Source organism: Amphiura filiformis, chromosome 10 (genome assembly GCF_039555335.1).
Source record: "Amphiura filiformis chromosome 10, Afil_fr2py, whole genome shotgun sequence".
Lineage (NCBI taxonomy): Eukaryota > Metazoa > Echinodermata > Ophiuroidea > Amphilepidida > Amphiuridae > Amphiura > Amphiura filiformis.
In genome coordinates, this window is record NC_092637.1 from 46994577 (window position 1) to 47008496 (window position 13920).

The window sequence follows — 13920 nt, forward strand, 5'->3', positions numbered from 1 at the left end:
CGGTCGGACTTAAGGGGGTACTACACCCCTGGCCAATTTTATGCCTATTTTTGCATTTTTCTCAAAAATTATAGTGCATTGGTGACAAGTAAGATATGTAATATATAGGGGCAAGGACTACAAATACTGCACTGAAAATTCAGCAACTCAAGGCAAGTAGTCATTGATTTATTGATTAAATATTGGTTTTCCCTCATTTTTTACTGTAACTCCACAACTGTTGTCTGTGCTGAAATAAAATTTCCAGTGCAGTAGTTGTAGTCTTTGCCCCTATAATATACATATCTTACTTCTCACCAATTCGCTATAATTTTTGAGAAAAATGCAAAAACAGGCACAAAATTGGCCAGGGGTGTAGTACCCCCTTAAATATGTAGGTGATTTCTAAATATTGGGAAATTTATGTTTGCAAATAAAATGACAAGAATCAAGTCTGTTATGCTATATACTATAGTGACAAGGCACTTGGAATTTTATTAACCATACAAAACAGAGTTGGAATCTATATAGGTCCTATGAAAATACATTTTGAAACATTAATAACAAAAAGCTGGTTAAAATATATTATATAATAAGATGTTTGTATTATGATGTAACACTTTTGTGAACTATGAGTCTGAAACTTTTAAGGAACAACAAGGTACTGTAATTATTAAGGAGAAATTGTACTCTTTAACTTATGATATAAGATAAGAATATTTTTTTGCAAGTGAAATATTAAAATCTCTTTTTTTTTTGTAGCGCACTTCTCATTCCATACTTTTCCCTCAAACTTATAATATATTTGGGGTTTTTTTTGTTGTTGTTAAAGCCATGCTGTAACAAAATGTTAGTTTACACTCTTTGTGCTGAACAAAAACGGCAAAAAAAGAAAATCGCTATTTATTTAATATAATAATTATTTCGATCGTATGTGTGTAACGACTGGACTCGTTGTTTTATATTAAATATCTCAGATTGTGCCACAAAAAGCCTTGATCTAGCAGGGAATAACTATTGTTTATTCAGGCTGCAATCGTGTAAAATTTTAATTTTGAAAAACATTGAGGGCGTCCCCTTAGCAAATGATACAATATGGCTTTAACAGGTTCTCACCAAACAGGTGAGAATAATGGTTGAATTCTAATTTGTTCATTCAGAAGTATTTTATATTAAATTAGATCATTAACTATTATTATTTTATAATTTGGTTCATCTCAAGCTGACGTATGTGCGTATTTCCCGTGCCGCAGTATCAAATCGCGCGTGAAAATTTAAAAGCACTAAGTGTACACGCATGCGTACATTGGCGTTTTGTTGGCACGCTTGCAACGCAACCGCGAAGTAGCATTGTCGTCCCTACCAAACTTGAGGTGAATCAAATTATAATGAACAAAAAGACAAGACGTCAAATTGAGATTTTTGTCAGAAGGTTTACGTAAAGGTCAAAATGTCAACAATAAGTCTTAGTCATACGAGATATATACCACTTATTCCCTTTTCCATCGGTTCCATTGGAAAAAAATATATATACAATTTCTTCTAAACAAAACCAAATTTTACTCACTAGTTTGACGGTTTCGCTTTTCATGGTCGAAAAGCATCATCAGAATATTGATTGTTGATCACTTCTTCCGGTTGGACGATTCCCGACCACAGAGGGTGTAGAAATGTCACTCAGTAGAGGATCATATACGTGACTTAGATAGTGTGTCCCGTCGTCCTTATTCATGACGTTGGGTCCTCTTCTACGAATCCAGATCGATTCCTTGATGCGTCTTATATTTGCATCCTTGCTAAGGATTTTTGAATTGTCACAATCTATTACGTGGTTCTGTTGAACTGCATGGTCTGCAATAGCCGATTTTGATTGTTCAGTTTCTGACTGTTTACGTGTTTGACGAAGCGAAACCGTCAAACTAGTTTTTGGTTTTGTTTAGAAGAAATTGTATATTTATGTATCTTCAAACCTGATGAATCTATTCAGTGGTTCCATTAGAAATTAATAATTCCAAGCATGATTTTCTCATATTAAGAGCTGAGAACTCTCTCAGCGGAGAGATATCACTGCCACTTAAAAGTAAAAGGTTGAATCTCCAAATGCTCAAGATCTCATCATGATGATCTGACATTTATTTATTTTGAAGCACCAATCATAAAGACCCCAAATTATAGCGCGCCGTCAATCCTAGTAGGTATAAATGTCAAGAGATGATGAGAGGATTGGTGGAATTGAGAGAACTGAACTATCGAGAGAATATACACATTTTCATCAAAATTTGAAATATATCTAAAAGTTGCACATTCTTTGTTATTAATCTTTGTATTTCAGGTATTTATTGCACCTGTTTTAGATATCCTATCATCTGATGTTATGTACTAATTATAGTATTACTTGTTGGGAAGAGAAATTACTTGTTCGGGGCTCGTCCACATCCCTTCATGCCTTCAAATTGGCTGTCCAATCCCACCTCTTTTAGCCAGTATCTTTGTGTATTTTCCCAGCTATTTCCTTTTGCTTCTTTTGTCTGTTTGGCATGTTTTGGTACCTTTTTGTGTTTTTATTTATTCTCTATGTTTGTTTTTGATGTTATTCATGTATAGGCATCCCTTCAATTTATTGTTTGTCAATATTGGGTTTAGCCTGGCGTTTCGCCGAATGTTATAAATAAAATAAATAAATAAATAAATCAACACCAGCGCGCGTGCATTATTTTGTCTAATTTCTCTTCCAACAAGTAATACGCATTCATTAACCTATTCCATACACGAGAAGAAAATACATGCGATATTTGCTGTTTTTATAACAAAATTGTCACTAAAAATATTGGAAAATAGAACCAAATATAAATGCATCAACCCGCCGGAAGTAGTACGCGGAGTGCAATTAGACACAATCAATGCATGGTTTGGATTTTTCTAACGCTTGCTCTGATTGATTCTCGCTATCTAAGAGTGTATGAATTAGTGATATTTGCTGGGTTTTTTCCGAAATATCTTAAACAACGGAAACATGGCAGACAGTACGCGTAGAAACAGGTGACAATGTAGAAAACACTATCTAAGACACATCACACGAAGCATGACACACTTGTCCAGTAATTAATGTGTCTTAGTTTTATAAAAAGAATTGAGAGTTTCCCTAATTTCACCACAACCTCATCCCCATAGTCAAAGTTCGGTGTAATCAAACAAATACTACATGGTTTATACAGGGGAAATAGGGTTAAGACAACTGTTGTCCTTCGGTACCTGTCAACTCGGACTCCAGTAGTGTACACATGTTTTTGAAAGTAGGTGGCAAATTTCCCCGACGGCTCCAAAATTTCCGGCTTTCTTGCCGTTATTAGATCAGAATAATTTGTTTAATTGACCCATTTTTTTTCGCAGGGACGCTATACATTCAACAAAGTGGGTGGAGGTGTATTGATTATTTAATCCTGTTGACTGTTGCACCACCCTCTAGTCTAGCCCCACACTATGCGCATTTCCCAAGACTATATTAGGTGCATTTCCACTGAGTGACTGACAAAAGTGGGGGCCGTGTAATTCTCATCCGACTAGGGGCATTTACCTAGACTGGGTGCACTTTCCTCCTACTGAATGACAAAGTTGGGCCCTGTATCAAAATATTCGATGTTCTTAAGTTTGCTAGTGTCGTCGATAAATCTATTTGCAAGACAATGTATATATCTCAGGTGCAACTTTTATGATCTGTGGTCCACAGTCGAGTCACTGTTTGTAAATCCTTGTCAATTGTCATTATGTGTAAAATAGTCATGTCACTAGGAAACATTCTCGCCGGCGGGGGTTGCTCCAAAAGTGTTACTGTCTGGACAATTTCGAAACGTTGCCCATCAGTCTGTATCAGCTATGAGCCCAAAACAGACCAGTAGATATGGGCATACAATTGATTTCCATGGGGGAACGTTCGTTACTATTACGAGGAATTATTGGCGATTAATAAAATAAAATAATTAAATTAATTGCAAGACAGATCCCCATACAGCCTGTCTCCAAAAAAATTGTGCAAGTGAAAAGCGCCCTCATGAAGGAACTCTTGATAAACTTGATGCTATCATTGATTTACATGTACAGCCCTATTCCCTAGTAAAAGTGGCACAATTGTGATTTTACCCTTTCGTTGTTAAAATATACATATCTCGAGATTAAAAAGAGCAAATTGAACAGAACAAACGGTATTTGAGACCTAAGACTGTGCCCTTGACATTGATGTAAGCATCATGTCACAACGGTATTTTCTAATTGCCAAAGAGGGCCTTTTTTGCTTCCCCATTTTTTTTTTTAGACAGGCTGTATATTCATTGTTTTTTTTCTTGTTTTTTTTTCTTAATTGTTTCAATGTTTTACCTATCTAAATAAAAGAAGATATGATATACTTGAATCAAGAATGGGCTGTTGGTCATGTTGGTATAAAAAAAAACGAACAACGTTTTGGTTTGTCTGTGTCACCATGGTCACGTCATGGGTCACGTGTCAAGTAAGTAAGTAAATGGAGAAACAAATGTTTTATATAAACAAATTAACTGAATATAGTTCAAAGAATTGGTACAATACATGTTATACATACAATACAGCATCATAATTACTTTACTTCTTAATGATGGCTTAAAATATTATTACAAAATACCCAATTTGTTTAGCACGATTCATATGTGTGGTACTACTTTTTAGCCACCCTATGAATGCATTATGCTATGCCGTAACTATACAGCGCCAAAAAAGGATCCGTATGCTTGGAAAAATAATCACAATTTCAAAACAGAACCATATTGGAATAAATTTGATGCACTATTGAATCCGGCACATTTTGACACCCCATTCAATCCAATGTGACTTCAAGAAGCAAAATTACAAGCATTTGATTAGACGAAGGTCCAGTTTTAAAAGTGACAAACCGGCCTATTCGGACTAGACATCTGGTTTGAGTGTGGTGAATGGCCAATGTATTTGTGCCTTTAATTTAAAACAAAAGGAACAAAAGAAAACTGAAACAAAAAAAACTGACAAATAAAAGTTATGAAAAGTACAGAGAAGTAAAAACTGAAATAAAAACTGCTTTAAATAAAGCTTCATGGAAGAAAATGTGTTGTCTCTTTGTTGGAATCTTTTTACGCCTTGTATAACCCAGCAAACACAAAACGTTTTCGACATCATTCGCAAAAGGTTATAAAAGGTTGTCAGAAAATGTTTAAATGTCGGGTTATATAAAGGGTACATTAATGGTATAAAACGTTTTCATAACATTAAATAACATTTTTCGGTAATTTTCTGCACAGCAAACACAAATGTTTTTACAGAAAACATTTAAATGTCGGGTTATATAAAGGGTATAAAAACGTTTTAATAACATTCCAAAAACATTTTTGAAAACTTGGTACAAATCATTCTAAACAGAATGTTATTTTGGGGTTGAAAAATATTTTGCAAAAATGTTTGCCCAAAATATTTACAATAACGTTTTTAAAATGTTTTCACGACCTTTATATAACCGACATTTAAATGTTATTAAAACGTTTTGTAAAAAACATTTTAAGAACATTTCTGTGTTTGCTGGATGCAAATATTTTAACATAATGTTATTTAAGTGTTGACAAAATATTTGGCCAAAAATGTTTGCAAAAATAGTTTCCAATGACATTTCGAAAACATTTTAAAAATATTGTTGTAGTGTGTTTTCATACAAAACGTTTTAAAACGATTTCATGACCTTTATATAACCCGACATTTTAATGTTATTAAAACGTTTTTACTTAAACCAAAAGCAAAAATATAACTTCTTTAAAACGTTTTAAAAACGTTTTTGTGTTTGCTGGGAAGCCAGTTTGTCACTATTAAAACGGGACCTTCGTCTATTCAATTGCTTGCAACTTCTTGAGGTCACATTGGATTCAATGTGGCGTCATAATGTGCAGGATTAGATAGTGCATCTGTTATATATAAATGAGTAGTCAGTTAAACAATATATTATTTGAAGGCAAAAAGACGTATCTCAATAAATTGCCATGCTTATTACGTGTAGGATTGGCCGTTGAGATACCAATTCCATTTGTCTACACTTCCTAATTACGTAAGAAAATATGTACGCTTTATAGGAGTTGATCTTTTCCCATGTATTGAGATTCTGCATGCTTTATAAGAGTTGATTCGACCAATAGCAACCTTCAAAACTACATCTTTTTCCATGTATTGAAATTCTGCATGCTTTATAAGAGTTGATTCGACCAATAGCAACCTTCAAAACTACATATTTTTCCCTATATTGAGCGATTGTGAGCAAACGTAACGATATGTGGAATTTTGGAGATTATAACTTTTAGCAGCTGATACATGCAAAAGCAACTTTGTCTGAACAGGCAGCACGTTGCTAAGGAAACATAATAAAGATAATAAAACGATAATAAAACTGTGCTGAATTCGACAGCCTAAGCCTTTGATAAAAGACTTCCTGGTGGTTTTTCTTTCAGGATCACCCTTTTTATTTGAGAATACGTGCACAATGACATCTTTTGAATCAAGGAAAACGTCAAAGATTATTACACAAAACATTGCACTATTGATAAAGGTTTACAAGTTCCTTTGTAACACCTGTTCAAAATAAAACGTTCATAACAATATTAAGACAACTGTAAAGCTAAGGTTTTTATTAGTTTATTTTGTTTTACAATGTCACACATCCATGTTGATCACAATGTCTCATTGCGTAAGAAAAGATGCAGTTTAATTAACCAAAGGGCAACTTTCAAAACTTCAAAACTTTGTTCCCAAATGCTACGATATGTGACATTATAAATTTGATCAGGTGTGTAAACCAAAATATGCTAACCTTGTATAACGTTTGTAAAAACTTTTTGTTTAATTTAGTCTTAGGGGATAACCTGGAACTTCTAGATCCTTTATGACGTTCCTTACTTGTACGGCCACCGAGACTGTCCTATTCGAAAACCATCGTTAATTAGCAAGCAGGGAACAATCTTGGCACGCGATATCGATGCTGTCAAATTCTAATGCTCCTTCAACCAATAGAAAATAATATATGTGACCCATCACTTCAAAACCAACCACTTGGCTTCATAAATGAAAATGGAGATTTATACACTAGGATGTTGAAATCACAGATACAGTATAATGTTTTATGAGACAAAAGCAGCAAAATATCTCTTTATTTTCTTTATATTTGCTCATCGTCTTTCATCGGTATTTTCCAATGAAGCCAGCCGCGAAGTGGTCTGTTTTGATGTGATGGGTTACATATGTGTGTCACTTATAAGAAATGCGTCGCAATTTATACATAGTTTGTTTAGTCTAAATCCTCAGCACCTTTGTATGTAATATTTAGTATAAGATACCTTTCAGTTAATATACTGTCAATCAAATCGTTAATCGTTGATCACACATGATATTATAAATATATAAAAAATTACATAATATAAATTACAGCAAGCTCGTAGTCAAAATATGTGCCTTTAACAAGTCAGAAATACATCCATTATGTTTTCCTTATCAGTCCCGTGTCGATTTGTCTAGTGTCGAGTCATGGGTCCTTTATTAATAGCAGCATAGAAAATACTTGTTATACTGGTCAATTGGGCGACTTTCTGTAAAAGGTCTCCCGTCTGTATTATACGCCCAATATTCATACCTTGCCGAATCAACCCTTGTGCTAGAATCGTTAAGCGCCATTAAAGGACAAGCTTCGTTGAGCACCCGCCACTGTAGGCGTTAACGTACATTCATAGCAGGGCATTGAATCAGAGTCTCAAGTAAAACACTCCTTTTTTTTTACAGCACAGTCTCAAGTAAGGTCAGTTTTCGTAAGTCGTGTCTCGACTACAAGTCTGCCTATCAAATGCACTCACACACATAATGCTCAAGCCTTACATTGCCGAGTTTTCCCCCTCTCAATATTTTAAAAACACACCCCCTTTCAAGTTCACACTTTCAATGGAAGCTGTGTTAGAGGGATACTCAACAATAGTAGGTCTTATTCATTGCATAATAACTTCACTAGAATCTGACTTAACAAGCCTCGTGCTTTAGGAGACGTGGATTGATAATGAGCAGCGGAATGAGTGTTCTTCTAACCCTGGTCAGTGAGAAGGTACATGAAATGAAGACAATGGTATCATTTTCATTTGTTCAGAGTATATAACTATACAAATCGTGTTTGATTTATCTGGCACGCACATTAAGTGCTAATGTCGTGTACCTGGATAAAATACTGACTGAATTTGAAGACGAAATATCCGATGTTCTCTTCCCAAGCTCAAAACACGGACTTGAAATAAAGTTATTGTTAAATATATTCGACATCGTGGTTCTGACCTCCATTTTGACCATTGATATGTCCTTTTAACACTTCTAAAATATCCGATTTAAATTTGCCTATTTGTTCGGATAGTGAATCTATTTTAGTGTCCATACTGCGGACTTTTAGATTCACCTCCTTCAGGAAGTCTTCACTATTACTGGATTTAGTAGCTGTGTTATTCGCCGCTTCATTGGGTTCGTTCTCACGCACCGTGCTTAGTTCTCCATTTCCCTGTTCCTTTGGCGACGTGGAAGCAGTATTTGTTTCTTTTTTGAATTCTTCTAGAAGCTCGAATCTTAGACTCGAAATGTCGTTCTTTATTTCTTCTAATTCTCCTGTGAACAAACAAACATCAAATAGTGCAATTATAGTTCAACAGTTCGTATGAAAATCAATGACAATAGCGCATTTCACACAATCAAAGTATTTTAAACTGCGGTCTTTTTAGACACAACTTGGTAGATTTTATAGGGTTTTTACGATTAGCAATCACTGCACTATTTTTCCGAGAACCTAATGAATTATTTTATTACATGCTGCTACTTCTCTTTATGAGCACAAATAACGTGATAGACCCGAAAAATCCGTCTTTCATATTTGGTATTACCCACAATTTCCAGTTGAAACTCATGCACGCTCTATGGAAGACATGACCTTAATCTGCCACACAGGGTCAAATGGAATCACAAATTCAGGTAACCTCGTTTCAAATTCACACGCCGTGGCTTTTGAGATCCACATTCGATATAGAAGTAGTGACGTAACAGTATTATTCACCATAGCGACATGTGAAACAATACTTGGATGTATTGCACTGCACTGTAATTTTTCATTGCACCATTTATAATCAAAGAATAGGCATGAACAACAACAACAATAATATTTTGGATTTATAAAGCGCCTTTTCTCCAGATCTTAGAGGACTCAAAGCGCTGTAATTTCGCTGCAATGGTGAATCAGATCGCATCAACTAGGTTGCTGCCGAACGGCGCACACCTATCCGCATTTAGATCGTAACATCCACCAATTTTCTGTGCAGCTCCCCACATTCCATTTGGTAAAGGAAGTTTTTGATAACCAAACAACTAATCACCGATTTTTGCGATACAGGAGGAAACCGGAGATCCCGGAGAAAACCTGCGAGAGCGAGCATGGAATCGGGATAAACCAAGTGCACATGGGTCTTATGCCGCGCCGGGGCCACGGCGGATCCAAACAGAAAAATGGAGTGCGCCCGCATACGTTCGATATCAACTTTGACTCGGCTCAGCACGGGGCATTGCCCTCTCGGTCAACAGAGCGGATTCACAAACCGGCGCAGTGGATATAGGAGTCCGATTTTACAGGGATCTAATACGTAAACCAAAGCATAAAATGACTTGAAATCAAAGATTACCGTAGATTACAAGGTGCTACGTCTTTGGGTAAAATGACGTCAATTCTGCTTTTTCTAAATTTGATGGAATCAAGTTTGTTTGTGAACCTTCGGAATGACACATACATCGTCATGATGCATATTGTACAATGATGCTTGTTTTGGAACACCGATATTATTACTAAGTCCCCTCAACAGAGACTTGAGAAACATGCTATAGTCGGAACAGGGCCTAATATCACCAAGGAACACAAAATCTTTTCTAGGCCATCGCAATTTGTATCAGAACGGAACGCCAAAGTGCGGTAATTTTTCACCAGAAAGAACATCTGCACAGCAATGCCGCCGTAGCAATGCGTGCGTAACACGGCAAGAGATAGGCATACTGACACAGCTACACTCCGGGGGACAAGCCGGCAAGCTCACTGAACAGGACCGCTGCGTAGGACATTCACTCAGTGCACTGTGGAATATGCATAGGCCTACGGTAAGTTTTATGGTGTTGTTGGTGTTTTGAGATGTAAATTATACTTATTGATATCCTATAGAACTATTATATTATCTATTTGGTTTAACTGAGTAGGCCCATCTAATAATAAACTGGGAATTTGGAAGAAATACCAACATGAATGATTAATTCATAGAATTTACAATAAAAATTTCGGCATCATATTTGTAAGTGATTGGGCCTATAGATGCAACAAGCAGCAGCCAACTTGCATGCTTGTAGGCCTAATGATAATTGAATATCCACTTTGGTCTGTTTTAATTTCTTTAAAAAAAAACTATATTAATATAGGGCTTAGGCCCTACGTTTTAAAAATCTATAGCTACAGGTTATTTTCTGTCCTCATTGTTATTTGAAGCTCTAGTCTACTGTGTGTGATAATAATATTGTATGAACATTTTTTTCCTTGGTATAAATCAAGATAGATGTCTCTTCACTCTTTTATATTTATGTTTGTTTTGTTTTTCTATTCTTTTTTTTAATTTTACAGAGGATCTAGAAAGACTAGAATTGGGCTTATTGGATAATATCTGCTGGACAAACGGGACAAATGAAAATAACGAGATTACAGGACAGCTTTGTTGAAGCCCGAGACGGGTTTAGAAAGTTATAATATTAGAATGGTTTCAACCATTCCTTGTAAGGAAGGATTTATATAAAAGGAGAGAAAAATTCCATGTACAGCTCATTTCAGAGCTACAATAAATACAACGGCAAATTAAACAAATTCATCCGATGTTGATGTGCATTATAATAAATATAATTATTTGAAACTGATAAACCTCAAAGAGTCTTCAAAGAAATGGACACGAAGAAAGACATTTCTGGATGTTTGGAATCATCACAATTATAAACATGATATTAGGCTACATGATACCTTCTAAATCATTGAAATATAACAGACAGTAGTTCAAGTGCTGAATCTTTTGGTAAGTGTTTTAAATATAATTTTTGTTTACCAAGTTTTGAATCTTCATGATCTTGTGTTTACAAATTATCAAAACAATTTTATGTTCTAAAATTTTCTAATGAAATGAATACCTCGTGAAATGTCAACAGAATGTTCATAACATTTTTAAGCTGTACAGTGAATACTATACAACTAAGGCCTGGAATGCTTGGTAGGAAATTCATTTCTTTTCAAAGAATAGGCCTACAATAGCATGCATTCAGCTGTCACTGTAGATTTTTTTATGTGGACTTTTAATTATATTTACATGTAGATGGAAATATGAATTATAAGGCAATTTGTTATTGAGAAATGAATTCATATATCAGAAACAAAAATGTAACCAAGATAAAAAAAGAAGCAAGCAAACTAAAGTTTCTATAAAACAAACAATAAGCTAACAAAATGTGCATGGTCTATAAAAATGCATTCATTTATAGTTTTTCTTCCTTTCATAATTTTATAGTCATTTATTGATGAGATTATTTTTCTGCACGTGATTTATAATAAAACTATATTTATGAAATCATTTATTATGTCAACAGTGGCTAACACAATGAATTCCATTTGCATTGCTTTGGAGAGTAATACAAACAAACAAACAACAATCAAACAAACTAAAAACAAACCAAAGAAAAAACAAACCTTTGTATTGATTTTAAAATAAAAACAAACCACATTTATAATATTTATAAACTGACTGTGTTTGACTCGTAATTATGTAACTTGTCTTGTCATGTGTATTTAATACCGCATGTGGTACATTTTGGTACACTCATGCTGTACTATGCGCGCATCTGTACTATCCTAGGGGTTATCAAGCGGTCAGGTTAGTGCATTGACTGTCATGTGCGCGTACCTGTACCATAACATTGGGGTTATTAGCGGTCAACTATGGGTCATGTTCACTGTCATGATGTGTGTAACCAATTGTATGGAAATGATGTTTGTAAACAAAGAGTGATTCTGAGTGGAAAGATTTCTTAAAAAAAGTGATTCTGATAGATTTTGCAAAAACGTTGAAAATTAAAAACTTGAACATGTTTTAAGGCCAAGTACAATAAATAACACGTAGGCCTATTGTAGTCCCTGCCCTCGCCGATTTCAAATTAAACTTTTTTGTTATGTTTCTTCTTTGTTCCCTTACTTTGTTTCTAAAATTGTTGGAATGAAAAGACATGTTAAAAAGCTCTTGGTTATCATTTATAAACACATTGCATAGACATGTTATTACGTGGCCTAAAGTAATATGATGAAGATGGCCAGTGTATTAACATGCGGTGCATCAGCAAATGCAAAGAACTAAAACTACAGTACATGTTGAACTATGCCCAGTCCATGGACCAGGGTTGGATTTCGTAAAAGTGATTAAATATTAATTTTTTATTATTTAATATGCTGTAGGATTTCATAATACAACTAGCTACAACTGAGTTCTGACGTGGATTATTTCTTTCTTGGGCGTTCGCGTACAAGATGCTGTAAAACATGCATGTTCATTATAGGCCTACTCATGCATCGCACGCATGGAGCGGTCGCCGCAGCCGAGTTTGTGCGTGTTTGTGGCAAACACGCGCAAATTAACAGTGAAAAGGGGTGATTTTATTAAGTGATATCTCTTCATATTCTGTTGGCCTAGTTCTAATTTTTCAAAAGTTAGTCAATAACACGCCTCATTTTGTAGTAACATACATTCCCACTGTTTATTGAAGTGCCAGTCTTCAAATATCTTTGATTCTACATTGCATGTTTAGACAAACTATTAAATCAATGGGAAAGGGTGCAATTTGTGTGTGATTTTATTGTAAAAAATTTTCAAACTTAAAAACATTGTTTTATTCCAATAAATGACAAAAACATTGAGTATTATGTACCTTATAAGGTTCCTTACTTGCTTTCTGTTTTGGCACTGTTTTATCAGAGTTTGAAAGCAACTTTATCTTACATGGCGCACCGCTTCGATTATTGCATGCAGTACAGCGATCGAGCCGTGGCGTTTAGTCAATTTTGTGCGTATTTCATCAGTGGAGAAAACAAAAACTGAACGCACGAATCAGCAAACCTAATTATCGTGTTTCAATGGGAGTGAAACTGCCGTGGGGCTTGAACCCGGGACCTCAGTGGTGCAAGGCGAGGGAACTACCGCTGCGCCAACTCGCCCTCCCATGAAGACGTGAATCGTAATTCAATGAAATTTTCGCATTATGCAAAGTCCATGTAAGATTCACTCGCATATGTACGATTAGTGTCTTTAAAAGGGGTATTGTATTCATCTATATATATATATATATTTATATCTATATATACTTATAGTGCATTACGGCAAATTGTACATACCTTCATTGACCTCTTCGTTTTCTTTTTCTCGTTGAAGCTTGAATAGATAACGTTTTACGATGCCCTTCATAATACTCTGAAAAGAATTAAAAACATTTAACCATGCTTTCAAGTATTTGCTAACAATTTATTATAGAGCCTAATTTCTATCCTGGAATATTATGATATGATGCTTTTTCAAACATACGTGACTGTGAGTTTCCGCTTGGAAACATTATTCCACATTTTATATTGTTGTGCTTAAATATGACTTAGAGTTTATTCTGTCTTCAATTTACTAGGAGATAATAAATACATAGCATGCAAACCATCACAATAAAACATGGGCTTTTCTAGTTCAAATCCATGCATCTCGTATGGAGGATATGACCGCATTTTTTTTACACAGGGAGTGTGAATTTCAATGGGGTTTTCCTGAATGGATAACTATATATATATAT

At 35.0% G+C, this 13920-nt stretch overlaps 1 protein-coding gene across 1 annotated transcript in view; it reads right to left on the reverse strand.

The window, feature by feature from the left end:
* Positions 1-7166: 7166 nt before the first annotated feature.
* LOC140162956 (short transient receptor potential channel 7-like) overlaps positions 7167-13920 on the reverse strand; it is a 473805-nt gene continuing 467051 nt past the window's right edge. The window contains 2 exon segments of the mRNA XM_072186273.1: positions 7167-8646; positions 13481-13556. Coding sequence (XP_072042374.1) covers positions 8297-8646; positions 13481-13556 — 426 coding nt within the window. The 3' untranslated portion in view covers positions 7167-8296.